Source organism: Lepisma saccharinum, chromosome 8 (genome assembly GCF_977018435.1).
Source record: "Lepisma saccharinum chromosome 8, izLepSacc3.1, whole genome shotgun sequence".
Classification (NCBI taxonomy): Eukaryota; Metazoa; Arthropoda; class Insecta; order Zygentoma; family Lepismatidae; genus Lepisma; species Lepisma saccharinum.
Window position 1 is genome coordinate 8,041,514 of NC_139236.1, and position 19,121 is coordinate 8,060,634.

The 19,121-nt window shown below is 38.6% G+C and overlaps 1 protein-coding gene across 1 annotated transcript in view; it reads left to right on the forward strand.

The window, feature by feature from the left end:
- The first annotated feature begins 1,394 nt into the window (after positions 1–1,394).
- Positions 1,395–19,121, forward strand: part of LOC145990855 (inactive dipeptidyl peptidase 10-like) — a 621,213-nt gene continuing 603,486 nt past the window's right edge. The window contains exon 1 of the mRNA XM_083126291.1: positions 1,395–1,523. Within this exon, the coding sequence (XP_082982417.1) occupies positions 1,488–1,523 (36 nt within the window). The 5' untranslated portion in view covers positions 1,395–1,487. The remainder of the gene's footprint in view (positions 1,524–19,121) is intronic.

Sequence of the window (19,121 nt, forward strand, 5' to 3'; positions counted from 1 at the left end):
GCACCATTTCTCATAGAAGCTGCAAAACAATGAACCATTTTGCTTTCTCTCTCGAGCATGTTGTTGTTCCAAACTAAAGTTTCACCTTGTACAAAATACTTACATTTGCCCCTAAGAAAGTGCATCTAATATCACAATTATATTCTCAAACCAAAGAGCAATACTTTCCCGTCCTTTCGTTCCTTTTAATCTTGGTTATAACCTTCTTCGTGTGAGAGATTCAATTATCACCATTATTCAGTTCCAGTTGATTGCAAATCTATAACCAATAGACTGGCGGACACGTCAATGTTATGATTAGTATTCTCGTGCAACATGCTGTGGATGCACAGTAAAGGCGCTCCTCCACGAAGGAGTAGTGCAAACGCCCCCGCCTCATGATCAAGGGGTCCAGGTTCGATACCCGGTGGTAAGAATTCCACTTTAAACTATAGGTTCAGTCTAGATTAGAATATCTGTTCATAAAGTTGACTTCAAAACGCAAATAGCACACGCAGCTCGTACCAGCTTATACGCTGCAATGGATATTATTACTTTTCTCGTGACATTTCCGGACCGGTGGTGACCCACCATCGTGAAGAAATTCGTGAGGTACGGAAGAGTACCGTAATCAGATCATGGAAACGTGCCACAACGACTGAGGGTTCTTCGTGCTGACCTCACGTCCCCCGAACTGGTTGGATGATCATCCACCTCTACCGAGGCACGTGGGAATTAGGCAGACAGTCAGTTTGTAGGCCTTGGCCCTCACGGGCTGTTGCGCTACGCGTTATTCAGTACTTTTGCTTGCTATGATGTTGTGTTGTGGGTTACCTAACCGCATGGGGTTGTGTGTGACGAATTCCAAGTTCCCTTAACTTAACTTAACTTCTGGTTGTGGTTCTGGACATATCATAATGTTGAGGCTTTATTTTATTGTTTGAGTCCACTTTATGTACATGTAGGCTAATCGTGACTGGACCTACAGTTTAACGTGGAATCCAAACCACTGTGCAATGTGCCTGCACAGAGTATCGAACTTGCTACCCCTTGATTACAAGGCACTGCGCCATCGTGGAGACCAACATATTATGATGCCTTGCTTCATGATTGGCTGTTGTAGCAAGTGGCACTCTCTGATTGGCTGTTTTGCTATTAGATGCCTCAAAGGAAGTAGGACGCAATGATTACTGAAGTTCACGCAGGTAGCTGGTCTCATTGTCAGCGCTATAGAGAATAAAAGTACTGAACAACCCCCTCCCCTGCCGACAGCCTGTTAGGCGAAGGTCGTTTCACTTGCATGACTCACTCATGAGCGCTGACCCGCCTAGCACCGTCATTCATCGATTATTCCTCCCCTCGCCGCCAGGTGCGCTGCTCGTCGTGGCGCCTCGTCAGTCAAAGCTTGCCGTTGGGCGTGCACGGATCTAAACGCGTCGTGGTCTGTGTCCTTCGTTCCCTCGTTTTCCATGTGGATCGGGCGCCGCTCGAAGACGCTGGCTTAAAACATGTCGGAGGACAACGACAACATATCTGACGATGAAGTAAGTGTGCCAGCTACCCTCCTCCACACGTGTTTTCTTCATTCTCTGTTCTCCCCCTCTCCACCCTATTTGCACTTATACTCTTTATCTTCAGGGTGTTCTACACTAACCCAGATAAAGATTGTTTTACGAGTTCACCGCATTCTGTTACTCAGCTTTGCACACTGCACGTTGTGACGCAAATTAACTTTTTCACGATTCTTGCTCTACGATATTCTACTTACCTTTCCTATCTCATGAATTCTTCACGTTTTATTAATCCAAAATTGTACGTTGTACTGCTTCATGTCTGATATTCTAACGTCTTGTTTGTTAACCCTCACACAAGTTAGTTTATTGATATATCTCGCAATACAGGGTGTTACCCTTAAAACTTACTTATTTGAAGTTGTTACTACTTGACAGACTTAATAAATTAGTCCGCTTTCAGACCGCTTGGACGACCGCTTGTTGATAAATTAGTCCACGTCTTGATTTCGTTCCATCTTTAGCAAGACACCCTCTCCTTCTTCAATCGTCCCGGACGTGCTACAATCCGTTTTTCTATTGAATGTAAATTATTGGTACCAGCACAGCAAAACATTTCGAAGGATGTTCCTCAACAAATGTAACAATTTGCTCGCATAATAACCGCTTTTTAAACTTGTGTCTGGTAGTTTTTCAGTATTAACAATGTATAATTTGGTAGGTGTATGAGCGACGCTATGTAACCTATATTTTACATACACACAATACAGTAAGTAGTGTTATTAAAAGTGCTTTTATGGACAGATGGAAGTCTTCTGTGCAACGTAACTTAATTTTGAACAACATGGAAGAGAAAGCAAAATGCTGTACCCAAACACACAAATAAATTCAACATTGTAACACCCCTCTCTCCTATTCAAAATCGCTTCGTACCACTAAAATTGCTTCGGTATGATGAGTATTTTGGAGAACATGATGCAAAAATGATTCAAACATTCTCGGATAGATGGGTCTGTATTGTTTACTGATACGAATTAACAATAAACCAATGACCAAAATGCATTTCCTAATGAACTTCGAATCCAATTATTGCCATTTATTTTATTTTAAGTTTAGAATATATTTTATGCACGAGGATCAGGTATTTTTGTACTGTAAATAAACGTTCATAAACAGTTTCTTTCAAGAAAGCTATTAAAAATTTCATACTCACTCTTTCTTGGGAAATTTATTCTTTAAAGCTCGAGATGATAACAAAAATTATGAGGAAATAATTCTTGAGTGAGGCCTCAATTCGTACAACTTAATAGCTTACTGCACATATTTCAATTCATGTTTTCAATCAACATCGAGGACAATAGAAAGAACCGCAAGGTGTCCAATCATTATCATACAAATAATAATGCCATTTCACAACTATATATTTACCGGACAAACATTTCCTGCAAATGATTGAATTCTAGACCTTCAGAACGTGATATCTAATTCAAACAACTCCCCTATTTCTTTGCTGCTTGTCAAAACTGAAGACGTTTTCAATTTTGAGAGGTTCCTTGATTGTGTGACTAAAGATGTTTTAAAATATTTTTATTAATAAATTTTATGGTAAAGGAAAATATCCTGGAGAGTTATTTTCTTGAATGTTTCGAAATATATAAATATTTATCACTACATTTTTTCTGCAATCAACAACATTAGAATCTAATCAATAATAGAGTTATCTCTTTTCAGAGTTTAATAATATAATTCCCAATTAGGTTTGTAATATTCAAAATACAGCATGCCAATGAAAATCAGCAATTATCAAATTAATTTAATGATGTTGGCCCGCGGAAACTACAAGATTTCATTAGATTCAGTGGTTGATAACTAATTTAAACCTAATTTTAAAATTGTAAACACAAGCATAGACATAGTCGAACAATTACTCTTTAAGATTATGTCATTTTAGTATTTAATTTAAATGGTGAGTATTAAATAATGCCTTGAATTTTAAAAATTATAAAAGTTCTTATAATTAAAATTGTTTGGATTAGTGCATGAACTTCTAAAAAAATAATTTACCAAGTTGCAGTCGAAACAAGTTGAGAACCACTGTTTCTGAAGACGCATCTATCCTTTGTATACTACCATGCCTATTTAAAATCACTGATATATTTGAGGACACTCGGGTTATTCCTTCAGAATTAAAGCTCATTTTCGGATGTGACAGAACGGCATCATAGCTTTTCTCTGCTAAAAAAAATATCTTGAGAATTAAATACTGGTCAAGAGAATCGTCATGTACAGTCACCGGAAGTATAAATAGGACACCTAGATCCTGAAATACTTTCTTCCCTGAAAGGCGTTATGTGTGTTGCCTAATCCTACGGCGATAAGTGGATCCAATAGCAAATTTCAATGGCAATTTCTACCACCACCGTAGAGTTAGGCAATACACATAACACCTTGAAGGAAAACGAGAATTTCAGGATCTAGGTGCCCATTTTTATTGTCGGTGACTGTACATGGAGTACTTTAGAAATTTGCAGTTAAATAAGAATATTTTTGAATGACATAAATATATCACTGTGCCTGCTCAGTGTTCATGTATTGCATTCAGTCCACTTTGACATGTCCATCTTATGTGGCATGAACGTGTGTATACTGGGGGGATGATGGGGCTACTACCCGCCCAGAACTTTTGAGAATCCCGCGTACGCTAGTGGTGACACGTACGATATCTCACCGGTATTCCAACTCTGTGCGTACTTGACTCTTCATATGGAGTTCATCTGTGGCAGTGATATTACCTTTTGTGTCCTTCAAGTTATCCATATCATTCACATGGAAATTAACTATTGCAGAAAACACTGACAAGTTCTTAATTGAGAATAGGCGCTACAACACAACAAATGAGCATAATAAAATAAAACTGTTATCTCGTTTGTAAAAAAGGGCGATAACCATTAATACACAATACACAAGAATTGTCATTTACCTCTTCAATGAGAGGACTCTGATTATTCTTCCTTTACTAACATGTCAATATCCGCCTTGAAGTTGGTTGATGCTACTCGCAGACAGTTTTGAAGGTGTGTCGGTCAGTAGATTCCTCAACTTCGATTTGATTTTTTTTTTATTTTGGAAAAGAGCTGTTCGCAAACTTATGTTTTACCGAATATAGATGCAATGAACGGGACATGATTTATACAGAAAAGGGAATTCTGACACTCTCACATATTTGTAGTAAAACTCTATCTATCTAGTCTTAAATTTCTCCCTTAATTCAACCTTACAATGTAATTCGATAAGTTCCATTTGCGTGGAGAATATAGTAAACATGTTATGTGAACTAAGGTCTTGAAATCTTGTGGTAAATTCAGATCTTAATACTGCGATAGTTTCAGCATACTTTTTACTTTTTTGAATCACCACTTGTGAAGTGGAGTTCGCATTTTTAAACTGAATCTCCCACAAACATAATTTGGAATCAAAGGCTTTCGCATGATCACCGAGATGAGTTACCAAATTGTTATTCCCTTCTAGTTTGATTTTCAGATCGCTCAGGTGCATTGTAATATCTGTGAGATAAGAAAAATCAGCCATTGTTGAGCTGTTATATTTCCGTACATTTACTTTCCATGAATTCGCTGATCTCACCCCTCAGATCGAAAACGTTTTTGAGCACCTTACCAGCACTAAGACAACGAACTTCTCTAAAGTGCCATACCCTGCTTCGGTATCACTCAGAAAAGTTTGGAACCGTCTCTGGTTCACTCTTTGGGATGCAACAAAATGCTTATTCATATTTCATTTATATTTTTTGTTTTCAATGCACGAAAACCTATTGTGTTATATTTACACAATCTATTGGTTCTCAAAATTTCCAGATAAAATCTAAGAATATTGAATGTAAGTGACTATTCCGTACCATGGGATAATGTCTATCAACGAATCAATCAACCATTGTTGCGTTGCAGTTAAAATATTTGAAAACTCTACAATGGTAGGATCTAATGAATTTCCCTCAGTGCAAGTATAAACCTATCTCGTTTTCCTACATTAGGTATACAAGTCATTGGAAGCTGCCTACCACGACTCTCAATATGGTGCACAATAAAGATGAAAGGCACTGAACACTAACATTTGTTACATAATGCAGCTAATGCATGAAATACATTCTATTCCGTTAAATTTAATTAAATTATGATAATTCATGTATTAAAAGCTGTCGATTAGGCTGGTACAAATTCTACTTACGTCTTTACACGGAAGCCGAAATTAGAAAGTTGCTCTTTTAAGTACAAAGAAAAACAACCCGTTCTCTTTGTTTCAAAGTTTCAGTATCTGAATGTATAGCGCTGTTCTTGCCTCAGCATTTAACAACCAATAGGTTAAGAAAAAACTTCATGAGTCATATTTCTGGATATTATTAACCCTTAAATACGCACGTCTGGTTTTCCAAAAATGTCGGATATTTTTCTTATATTATAGAAAGGTGTATCTCTCAACTGGAAGGCCGTTCCCCTGGCGGAGTTGTTAGCACATCGCACTACGACGCCTGGGGTTCCGGGTTCGAATCCCGAGCTGGGCATGGATGTGTGTGAGTGTCCATTCATCAATTTCATCATGTCATCACTCATCCCTATCTTTGTAAATTAGCCAAAAGTGGCACAAAAGGCGAAGTAAAATAAAGCAAATCAATCAAGTCAATCAATCTAAACTGAAGGAGTACTTTGAAGACAATCTGTATTAACGTTGCATGTTATTTCAATTAATATAATCAACCCTATGCTGAACACGAAAAATGCGAATCTTAAAAATAAATAAATAGAAAAACGACAGTGGGAAGGATTTGTCGTCCGCCGTTTAGACTCAAAAATATGAATCAATCCATCCTCACAAAATGAATGAAAAGTTTGTTAGGAATACCCCACTAACGGAGAGTTTTAAGGCAGTGGTATCGCCACGTGTCCTGTCCGGACATAGCCAAGTCGCCATCAAGCACAGAGCTATCATGTGGGACAAGCAAGCTACACACTAACAGCAGACACGGGATCAACCGATTACGCCACCCAGACCTCGATAGTTTCAGCGTTTAATTGTCTTTTATAAACCTCTCATTGTTGCTATAGTGCTGGGAGCGGTTTTTCAATGCACAACAATTGAATCGTTCACACGAACAATATTGTATCCAATAAGCACAAAATGCGACAGAAACACCATAAAAATCATCCATGTTGCTATCTCTTACATGTTATTCCTCAAATAGGAAGTTCCGCTGTGTATAAATATTTATCTTTGTTCATATAAGGGGTGTCTATTGTATTCTCGAAGACCAAAGCAATTTTTCTCCGACCTTACGCCTCTGTCTGCAGAACTGTTGGTAACAATGTTGTTCGTGTGACGATTCAATTTGAAAACATTCTGGTGGTATATATTAGCGTATCTGTAGTGCCAAATTTATCCTTACTTTATTTAAAACGCAGTTTAACCCAATATGAAATTTTATATAGCCCCAATTCCACCAGTCACTGACATACATAAATGTTCTCCGTGAAGCCCCGGAGGCAAGAAAATGTTTCATTACAACCCTCACAACCCTCTATGAAATTGTTTCAAAAGACCGAGAACATTTTTAGGAAATCAATTACTTACCCCCTTCTAAGGGTGATCGTACCCTTTTTTTGCGTTCCTAGCAACATTCGTTTCCAAGGCTTAAATATTGACATTTTTTTACCATACTTTAAACTCGAGATCAACAGTAACGCCAATGACTCAATTACTAGTTAGGAAACGTGCATCAAACAAGTGTGACATCTACATAAGAAGATTCAGTCCAGATATTACAAAAACAGTTAATACTCAAAATACGAACATAGCCACATCATGGTTGTTTTAATGAAATATCGATGTAACAATATTTGCGTTTGCAATGTTTGTTGTTCACCATGAAAACGTACGTCGCTATGAAAATTAACGAAAGGTTATTTTCACCCGAAAACTACGGTAAGTAATTACTTTTAAAAAGGACAGCATTTACTCAGTTTATTATTAAGAAAATAGAGAAAAATATTTTGAGTATTTGTACAATATTAGAGCACGTACACACCTAGCGTTGCGTTCTAAACTTTACAAATATGCTAAGGTACTCACTTGTTTTCAACCCTCTAATACTACATGCTGAAATTTTCGAAGACATTTATAGCATCGTAGAATCCCATCTCTAACACGAGAGCGCACAAAAAGTGGCCGAAAGTCACTTCTGCGAGCGCACAAGACATTGCCAAAACCACGTCGAAAGTGCTCGGATCAGGGAGTCGTAACGTAACGAAATGGAACGGTATTTTCAATTACGGTTTCCGTTACGTTACAACCAGAAACAGAATAACTTTTTTCGTGAACAGAAACGTTACCTCAGGTATATGAACATTACGTTACAGGTGTGCATAACGGTACCGAACCATAACTGATCTGTAAATCAGTAGGTCGTTAGGTGACGCTTTAACGTTACATCCATTGCCGGCAACCAGTAACGTTACAGGGTAAGAAACAAGTTCGTCACGATTGACTAGTAACTTTAGTGTGTGTGGAAAGTGATAGTAACGTTACAATTAACCAGTAACTTAATTGAGGTCACGACTGTAAAAACGTTACACTTTTCGCTTCAAAGCAACAACGTTATTTATAGCTGGTATCATACAGACGTTCAGATGTGCAATAACGTGTCCGATGCCGTGTTCCGGAGAGAATAACATAGGGCTCTCGTATAATTGTGCTCGTTACTTTTGTAACGTTACAGTTCTTTCCCTTCACAAAAGTCTGTTTCAAAAAAGTGATACACATATCCGTTACGAATAGCAAATACCGTTATCGAAGGCGTTTTCGAAGAAGCCTCACAATTATGATCGGCAGCATACTAACATTACAGCATTTTGACATTTTGAAAGTCATTAAATTATAATACGTATTTTCGTTTTGGATGTCAGTGAAAAAATGAAATTGTAAAACAAAACGTTTGAAAACATCCGTAAACAAGATTCAGCGTGACAGAAGTTCTGGTTATTGGAATTTACTGATTAACTATGTATTTATCACAAATATATTTATTTTCTGCATACTAAATCACTTTACGTGGATTTGTTCTAATTTGGTTATGTATGCAAGATGAATTTTAACATGTGCGTTCACTTTATACGATAGAAAACAAACGTTTGTTGTAAGAAAACGTTTATGTATATCTTTCTCTCTCTCTCTCTCTCTCTCTCTCTCTCTTTCAGTTTACATGTGTTACATCAATTAAAAAATACAGTATGTTTGGCGATGAGAATGATTCATGCTTAGATTAAATTGCTGAAGGACGAAACATAAAGGACCAACCAAGGAATCATCTGTGCTACGCGTTCATCCACGTAAGCGAGAGGCAAGCTTTTTCCTATCGGAAGACGAAAAATAATTATTTGCTGCACGACCTTGATAAGGCGAACTGAACCACAAGGAAAGAAACCTGTGCAGACCCGCAACTCCTGTGCACTGTACTACCACGTGGAGGGGAGGGGGAGAGTTGACCGTTCTTCCTTATGGGCCGAGCTGAAGAGTAGAAGAGCTGTGCGGGGACTTTTCGTCCAAGGTTTTTTCCCTTGTGTTCGCTCGTAGCAGCAGCAGCACCACGCAAAATCGGAAAATGTGAATCCTCAAACTTTGTACACGTGACCTTCGGTCACGAAGCAGCCGAGTAGACAAAGCCCTGGGGCGATATGAAAGGCACTTTTAGCAAGTAGAAACTACGTAGAAACGAAACGTTAGATGGAATTTTTGTACGAAACAAACGAAACCGCGTTTGTGCAACTGGTTTGTGGCTAGACAGGGCCATTGGACTCTCAAGAAGGCAAGAATTGTATGGGAAGTGATTCTCAAAACTAAGCGAATAAAAGTACAGTATATTTTATCATTTACAAGGGCCCTCATCCGCTTACAATTTTGAAAATTACTTTCAGTAATTCTTGTCTTCTTGGACAGGAGGTTCATTAAACTTTTTGGTGTAGAAACAGACAGAGCGCCCACCTACCACGTTTGAAAGAAGAGCATAGGCAGACATGAAAGTAATTTTCAAGTACGTAAGGACGACAGTCGACGTGAACATTGAGCAACGTGTGACTGAGAAATACAATCGTAACAAAGGACAGGATTCTTCAAGAAACAGTAATTTCATAAAACTTCCTATCATTAACTCAGTTCATCCTTTTATCCTCTTTTGTTTGTTATACTTTTGTATTATTCTTGTTTTATATAGCTTTTCTGCCACTTGTAGATAATCGCGACGATGAAGATGAATGATGATCATATTAAATCTATGAAGGGATGCTTACAAAAAAAAACAGCCATGCCCAGGTGTCTACTCGAACTTGGAATGTTTGGTACCGAGTGTATGAGTGGACCACTCAACGACTTCGGTCTTCGAGGCTACGGTTTCAGTTGCAACATGCAGTATAATTACGTTTCTACTACTACTACTTATAAAACCCCCTTGACACATGAGATACTACAAATAATTTCAGGCATACCCTCGAATTTTGATTGCCTGGCACTTTTTTAAACTAAGTAATGAAGTCACGTTTATATTCATATTAGGCCTACGACTAGCTCGAACTAAAAACGCTTGTGAAATACTGTGTATATGTTATCCTTCTGAAGTGAGAAACTTCATATTCTGCTAAGAAAATATGCATGAAAAATTATATTTGTAGCTACTACTTGAAGAATTCAAATTATTATGATGGAATTTCAACTTACGTATACTCTGCATATAATGTGTTATCGGAGAGGAGTTTTTGTCTCGCAGTCAATTTATTTTTAGTTAAGGAACTCGAGAGTAAGTTGGAAATATTTAATGACCCACGTTGTGGTGTACTGTTCGATTAATCAGAATTGGAGTGAGAGAAATCTGTAGTTAAGGTCATTCAACACGTCAATTTGTAACTGTGAATGCAAGTTTTCTTTGATTTAGCGGGAAATCAGTTTGCTATTGTTGTAAGTAATAAATTGAAACATATTTATTTTCTGCTCGAGTAGGAATCCACAGCCCTTATCCAATCAATCACTTTCTGTGTTTGAAACTTCTGTCTAGGAAAGCTACACACAATTTGCTTTTAATAACAGAAGCTTCAAAATAACCTATCCATTCTTGTCTTGCAAGTAATGTTTGATTTGATTTGTTATATTTAACTTTGGTTTTCTGCCACTTTTGGCTAATCGCGAAGACGAGGATGGGTGATGCAATGACAAAATTGATGAAAGGACATCACGAAGAAAATAATGAAAACAATACACAGGCTGGGATCTGAACTCGGGACCTGTGGTGTCGCATTGTTCATGAAATAAAAACATAACATGTATAGTGGCTCAAATTAGTAATCGAATATGTAGCATTTTGCTGCATTTCTTCACAATATTTCGAAATTAACAACATGTACATAAATATAAACGATAGTGAAATATTTATAGGCATTTATTAAAGCTATATTCCCTGTTACATTTTTTCTTTTTTAATTTTGGGTGCGTCAGCACTTAGGCTATTTTGCAACCGCCACGTTATACGGGGTCCAGCCCCTTACCATAACAAATAACGTAACTGTAATATCGAATAACTGAAATATTAAAATATTCTGACTTAGGTTAAAAGCTGAGGCTCTAAAGGGGCACTCAGCACACATGACAAAAAACAGAACACACAGAATTATACTGGCCATAGGGTCAGTCGCCAGAGCCTCGTTAGTCTGCAAAGAGCAGTCCAGGGTGTACTACGTGGAATGAAGTTGACGATTGGGTGTACTACGTGGAAGGTCACCCCTTACACCCCTGTTACGTTTTCAAATCTGAAAATAGTTATTTATGTTTTGGTGTGAAAGAAGAGATCACTTTAATATTCAGACAAATCGTGAAAGTCTTCTGTTTCTGTTAAGCTACGTTTCCATTCAGACAAGTTCCAGACTCATGACGTGCAACATGTGCCGGCGCATGTTGCGCGTCATTTAGTGTACTCGTACTGCTTCCAATTCAAAACTACTTCTTCAAAATACGTCCGCAACAACACTGGAGTGCAGGATCGCAGTGTAGCGTTGTGCAGTGCTTTAGAGTAGTCAGTGTTCCTTCTCTTGTATTGTAATAATTTGGTGGTGATTTAACTTGGGTAAAGATGAACAATAAAGCTATGGCGGGTTTTGTGGTTATGGCAGGCGCGTATCATGAATTTCTAAAAAAAGAGGCGAAAACAACCTAGATGGTGGATTAGAAGTTTTCTAGCAAAAAATTAACTCGTTGATGAGAGACTTACGTCTTCAAAGTGGATACGAAAACTTTGTAAGAATGACTGCAAGTGATTTTGCATTGTTATTAAATCTTGTTGGACCACAGATTGTAGTCGCGTCGTCTGTTTCTACTCTAGTTCGTATGCCCCAGGAACTTGCTGCAGGCTGTTTCCATTGTCCGCCGCGCACGTTGTGCGTCTTAATCGTTTGGGGCAATTTTGTCCCCGGCACTTGCGCCGCGGCATGTTGCAGACAGTTTCCATTTCAACAAATGCTTGGCACATGCAGCGTCGCATGCCGCGTGTCATGTTGCGCGGTAAAATTTGTGGTAATAGAAACGAGACTTTACATAGTTCTTTTATCGGTCAACTACAGTGCGGGGAAGAAACAATTCATGCTATTTCCTAACTACGTCTGTTACCAGTAGCTCCATTGCCCCTGACTGAAGTACGAGAAAAATGGGTAACAAAAACAAAAATACAACATTTGACGAACTGCAGCTATTTATTTTTACCTAACCAAAGGGTGTAGGTACAGGGAAATTAAAAATGTTAAGTACATGTAAGAGTACCGTGGGTGACGCAATAAAACAAAATGAAAAGGAAAATGAGGTAGATTCTGTATCTCAGAAAATTCAACCAAGAGAAATAGGAGAACGAAATGAACGAGCTTCAGTATGAAAAATAAAGACCCTTTCCTCACGCCCATCCCCTTCCCAAACCAAGGGCTCCGAAAGCAGCTGTGCAACTTGGAGCAGGCACTGGGACTGCTGTACGTTCAGTAGCGTTTGGTCCGAAAGCGAAATTCCTAGAAAAATGCCACAGTTCGTCCGCGACGGTTTAATGAGTTGCATTTCGCCCGAGCCTGGCTGATGATGAGTCACCTTGACTAACCGGTGGCAGCGGTGGAATTAGTGACTAGGATACCTCAGTTAACAACTTTTAAAATTACATTGCATAGACAGCGGAGTGTAGCGCAGGAGTGCAGACTCAGTCAAATCGTCGAGAGAGGGGTCCCGGGTTCGATACCCGGTGGAGGCACAAGTGGTTCGGATCCCACTTTAAATTGTAGGTCCAGTCCCGATTAGCCTTACTGTGCATAAAGGGGACTTAAAACAACAAATAAAATCGTTGAGAGGAAGTGAACTTGGATCCAGAAATTTTAGTCATGGCAGTCAACACTACTACTTCTAAGCAGCTCCCATAAGTGACTGAGGTTAGAATGAAAGTTTGTCTTGTTTTAAGTTCACTTGTATGCACAGATAGGCTAATTGGGAGTGGGCCTACAGTTTAAAGTGGAATTCGAATCACAGGAATCGAACCCGGCTAGAATGCAAGTGTTTTCTCATACTCACATGGGAAGTTGTTTATGTTATTGTTTCACATAATTTGTAGGTAGTCACACGTGGTCTGAGAAACAGAAAAGTCACACATAGCCTACGCATAATTCTCTCGAGGCAGTTTGTTGCAAGAACTTTGCTTGCAGGCCACGGACAATAACTTTCATGGGTAAAAAAGTGTCCCATCATAAGGTAGAGAGCATCCTGCTTAGAGCAATGTATGCGCTCCAAACGTTGGACGCTGACGTCGATATAACCTGGCTCGCAAGCCGAGAACACTGTTCGAATCTCCACAGGCATATAACAAAAATGCATCATACCCAAATGACACATCTGGCGTAATACCTAACGTGCCAAATTTTGGAAAATAGGGGCTGATAGCGTGTGTGAGAACCAGAGCGACTTAACTCTAATTTATCAAATTAATAGGAGAGGAAATAATGTATTCTTAGGAATATGACTCTTAAACGTGACTCCGCCTTACAGATAAGAATTAGAAGTGGAAAATGTCGATTTTCTCTAATATACTTTTCAGAGGATTTTTTTTTTAACGAAACTGAAAACAGAATTTTTGTAGTTACGTTCCTCTGATTCCCGTAGGACGATAGGTGAAATACATTTCATGAGCGATGTTTCAAAGAAGTTGTGTTAAGATGTCAAACATGTAGCCGACAGCCATGTTGTATGAAGAAAGCATATAGGATAAGCTCCAATCACACTTAATCTAGGCTCACAACAAAGATAGCGGCTGAGTGACCTAGCGTAATGAAAGGCAAAGAAAACAGTCAATCATTGGAAAAAACAATTAGTTTCATGTTTAAGATCATTCTATCAATTAATGCAGTTGCTTATAAAAATAAAAAATGGTCCAAAATGCTTCAAAGTAATTGAAAATATGAGGCATTGCGGATACGAAGGGCGAACTCCATAAAATCTTTGAAAATCACGCATGAAACATTCCGATCTACAGTTACCAAGTTTTTGTGGAGCTCGAATTGTGCCTGACAACTTGAAACGCATTTCCCTCACAATGCACTTTGTTGAGTTCGCCCTTCGTATCCGCAGTGCTTCATATCGTCTCTAGGAAAAACCCAGAAAATTAATACACCCATTCAAATTTAAAACCTTTATTTGCATACTAAATAGAAAGAATTTTCACCAGATACTTGAAATTAGTTTGAGAAAATCTAAAATAAGAGGAATTCCTATCCCTGTTCTCGTGTTGATATTTCCTGGCAAATACTCTGTAAGAGGCTGTCGCGGTATATTGCCGCTCTATACATTGAAGAATCAATGCTTTATACTCCGAAGTCGATACTAAAGGTTCATGGACGTCTGCAGGATTTTTTCCAAAGAGGGGCAAGCAACGTAGTTTTTCCGGGGGGAGGGAGGCAAACAAGGTGCATAACAGTGTTGTCTCCTCAAAAAACATTGCTTTAATTTGAAGTTATCATATTCATCTTATTTGAAAATAAGATCCTTAGGAAAATATTTGGACCTAAAAGGGATGAGGAGATAATTAGAATAATTAAATCAAGAAGACTTAGGTGGGCAGGCCATGTGGCACGAATGGGAGAGGAAAGAGGAGTTTATAGGATTCTTGTTGGGAAACCTGATGGTAAGAGACCTTTAGGAAGGTTAAGACGAAGATGGAGGGACAACGTTGAGATAGACCTAAAGGAAATCGGTAGGGATGGAAAAGAGTATATAGATCTTGCTCAGGATAGGGACAGATGGAAGGCCTGTGTTCTGCAGCCATGAACCTTCGGGTTTAAGAAGGCTAGAGAGTTAGTTAGTTAACTAGTTATGTTCATGCAATAATTAACATATATTATTGCAGCTGAAATGGAATTGTGTGAGATATATACAGTGATGGACAAAAGTAATCATACAGTGGAACTGAAAGGAAGAAAGGACGAATTGCAGCAGCTAGGAAAACAATAAGGAAGTCAAAACTGTTAATCTTGACCATGTATGCACCAAACGATATATTGACAACAACAATAAATATCAGATGCTGCTTGTAGAAAAATAAAATAAAATACATTCTCAATACCCGCTTCTTTGGCTGGACAAAAGTATTCATACACCAACATAAAAGTTCACTTTGAAGACAAGAAAGGAACAAATACCATGTCGTCAGAATTTAGTATGCATTCCTCTGTTATGGAGAACAGCTGTCAGTCTCTTTTGCATAGAATGAACAAGAGGCGTGGTTATTTCAGATGTAATATTGTGCCACTCATGCAAAATGACCTCTTTCAGTCTATTCTTGCTTGTTATGTCATGTTTTTGGAGTCTGGTTTCCAAATGGCTCCAAAGATGTTCAATCGGGTTAAGGTCTGGGGACTGAGGTGGAGTTTTGAGTGTATGGGGAGTATTATATGACAACCAAAGGCGGACAATCTCAGCTATATGTTTAGGGTCGTTGTCCTGCTGGAAGTAAAAATAATTTCCAAGACCCAAATGATGCAAATTATTCTTCAGAATATCCAAATAGACAAATCTATCCATAGTTCCCTCAATAAAGACGAGTTCTCCAACACCTGAGGCTGACATACAGCCCCAGACCATAACGCCACCACCTCCATGTTTACCTGTGGCCAAGAGATTTCGAGGCTCAAGCTCATTATTGGGCTTTCTCCACACCAAAATTCTACCATCACTATGGATAATATTAAATTTACTCTCGTCCGTAAAGAACACTTTATCCCAGAAGTCCAAACTTTTACTCACATACTCCTTTGAAAATATTAATCTGGCCTTCTTGTTCTTCTTACTGATGTATAGCTTCCTTCTAGGTACCCTAGTTCTGTACCCTGCTCGGTTGAAAAGCCTTCTAATACTTCTCGAGGACACTTGTTTTCCCAGGTGTTCGTGAACATGTGCCGACACTGCTGACGATGTTAATTTTGGGTTTTTCTTGATCATTCTCAACAGTCCTTGTTTCTCTCTCGAAGTAAGTTTCTGAGGACGCCCAACCCTTTCCCTGTTTATCAGCACTTTTGTGTCATTATTTCGTTTGATGACATTGCACAGTCGCACGACTTCTCCCAACTATGTCTGAGATATCAGAATATGATTTCTTATTGTGGTATAATGATATCATAATTTTCCTCTCTTCGATCGTGGTTTCCTTCCCTTTGCGGCCCATTTGACTTCCTGCAGCACGCCAACACCAAACCAACCACTTCCTTACACAGGTGCAACTGCAGTAAACAAATATCTGGCACTGAATGATGGAAACGGTTGTTTCACGAACTTTTTTGGGGGTTTATAACCTGGCGTATGAATACTTATGACCATCCAGAAAGCAGTTTCTCTAAGGATTACCCACATTTCTCATGACAATTTCAATTGTATGCACACAATTGCTTTGCGTTTCTATTCTTGCCATTCCAATGGAGCATATGTGCTACAGACGTGACTTGCCTTTACGGTCTTCTTTGTATAATAACATGTTTCATTCAGACAATGCCTTTGTATGAATACTTATGTCCATGACTGTATATAATTTTTGGTTGACTTTCATTTTCCAGGTGGGTCGTGCACCCCCCCCCCCCCTTGCCTCTCTTTCGGACTTCCATGCAAAGGTTCTATTTTTATTTCGCGTCTACCACTTTCGGTTAATCGCGATGATAAAGGATGTGATAGGTGATGGAAGTGGTATAAAGACAATGACCCAACCCATCCATATTTTCTAGTCCAGGCTCTAATCCGACATCTCCCGGGTTCGAATCCCGGTCGGGCTTGGTTGTTTGTGAATGTCCATTCATCAATTTCATCATTTCATCACTCATCCCCATCTTCGCAAATTAGCCTGGAGGCACAAAACGCGAAGTAAAATAAACTAAATCAATCAATCTAATCCGACATTAGACTTCGCAGTTTATTACGCTAACCAATTTGCCACGGGATCGGCTTCTTCGTGTTTGTCTGCTTATGAAATGATTAATTAGTTATTCAAACTATATAGGTAGGAAAGCTATATAAAATAACGAAACAGAAAAATAAATCCACTTGACGTCTTGTAGTACTATCATTAACCTACAATTTCATGCTCACAAATCCACACAGAAAACTTCTTGTGGCATTAGTTTTACAGAATGGCCTTGGGGAATAAACATCGCCCATTTCCTGGTTCAGCTCGAAACAATTCAGGTGCCTTATCGAAGCTGCTCTTGAGCACGCAGGGTTTCTAACCTACTTCGCCGTAATTCAGTTGTTGTATCTTGATTAATATGCTGTATTGTAGAGTCAACCGCAGATTAAATAGGAGAAAAAAGATTTTCCCGACGGAAAATAAGTTGGTAATGCTGCAAACACCGAGGCATTCTTGATAAGACGCTTGAGGAGCGTCGAGCAAACTTTCCTGAAAAAGCACAACCCCAGTATCGAAGGTCATGCTACACGTGGATTGGCAACTTTCGGGAGCATGCTGTCTGTCTACACAATTCTACCCAAATACCTGTTTGAAAATGAATCTTCTGTCCGCATTTTATTTTTCAAATGTACTTCTGACATTGTAATCATTTTGCAATTATTTTTATTTGTTCTTATTTTGCTTCGCTTTTATGTGACTTTTATAATTAATCGAAACTATGAAGATGGATGATAATTAGATTAAATTAATGAAGAGACACCTAAAAAAGATATTTACAGACCAGGACTCGAACCCGGAACCTAAAGCGGATAGGTTGTGGGGAAAACCGTCAATAACTCCCGCCACGAACTTACTTATAATTTTTGTAATTTCTCACGAGTATATTTTGTTCTGTTCATGCATAATACCTGCTTTCGGAAACTTAATTTATAAGTGACACACTTATAGGGACAAGCCACGTATTGTTTGAATGGAGGGACACATCTCGTTCATATACTACTAGATACAATCATGGACTATACTTGAAATGGCCTCCCCGATGGCGCAGTGGTAGCGTCATCGCCTTGTAATGAAGGGGTCCCGGGTTCGATACCCGGTGGAGGCACAAGTGATTGGGATTTCACTTTAAACTGTAGGTCCAGTCCTGATTAGCCTAACTGTGCATAAAGTGGACTCAAATCAATCAATCATATATGATGGAAGTTAAGAAAAAGATAAAAATTTTAGAAGAGATACTGTGAACAAGTCGAATTGGAGAGAGATTGTATTTTGTCTTTTGTCTTTGTTAAATGTATTTCATGTAGTTTATATAACATGAAGTTATAAGTTAAATAAATGTTGTTTTGTTCGTTAACGTTTGGCCTAATTGAAGATTATTACAATATACTTGAAATGTGACGTGCTAAACACTACTTTCGGAGATCAGTTGGACATGGCAATTTTGATATACAAGTTGCATTTTCTCTACTTAGATTCATTATGTCCAAATTTTATCCTAATAGATAATCTCCCAACAACGCAAAATGTTTTAATTGACTCGAATTCACAATGACTCATATACAGTGTGTTTATAAATGAACGGTGGGGTTTCAAAAATTAATAATACATCTATATATTACCTTACACGGGCAAAACGTACGCCGTAAGCAGCAGCAACTGTCCAAGTTTATATAACTTTATTTATATTTGTATAAAGATAGAAATCAAGAGGGGGCAATTGCTCCTCTGTGCCTCCTTGCAGGTGCTCTTGACCGTCTGGAAGAAATAGTGCACGACAGACGTGAAAACTAAATCCATCTTCAGTATCCTTTTGTCTTGCTACTCTTAGATTCTGCAACCTTTCTTTCTATAGTTCAATGTTTGCCCCCTAACCCCCTAGAATTGATTTCCGTACAAGTTTGATAGCTAATCTCCCCTGCACCCTGTGGTTGCGCCACTGCACCTTCTTCCGCCGTTGTTGCTTTGTGAACTTTCATCTGCTTGAAAATACTTAATTTTCTTCAAGAGCATAATATCGTTTAATAACCGGCGATAAGATTCCTCAACCCTAAATTTCTGGATTAAAGTATAATAATATAGGAGCATGGAAATCTGAAAGGGGGCGAGGATGGCCACATCTC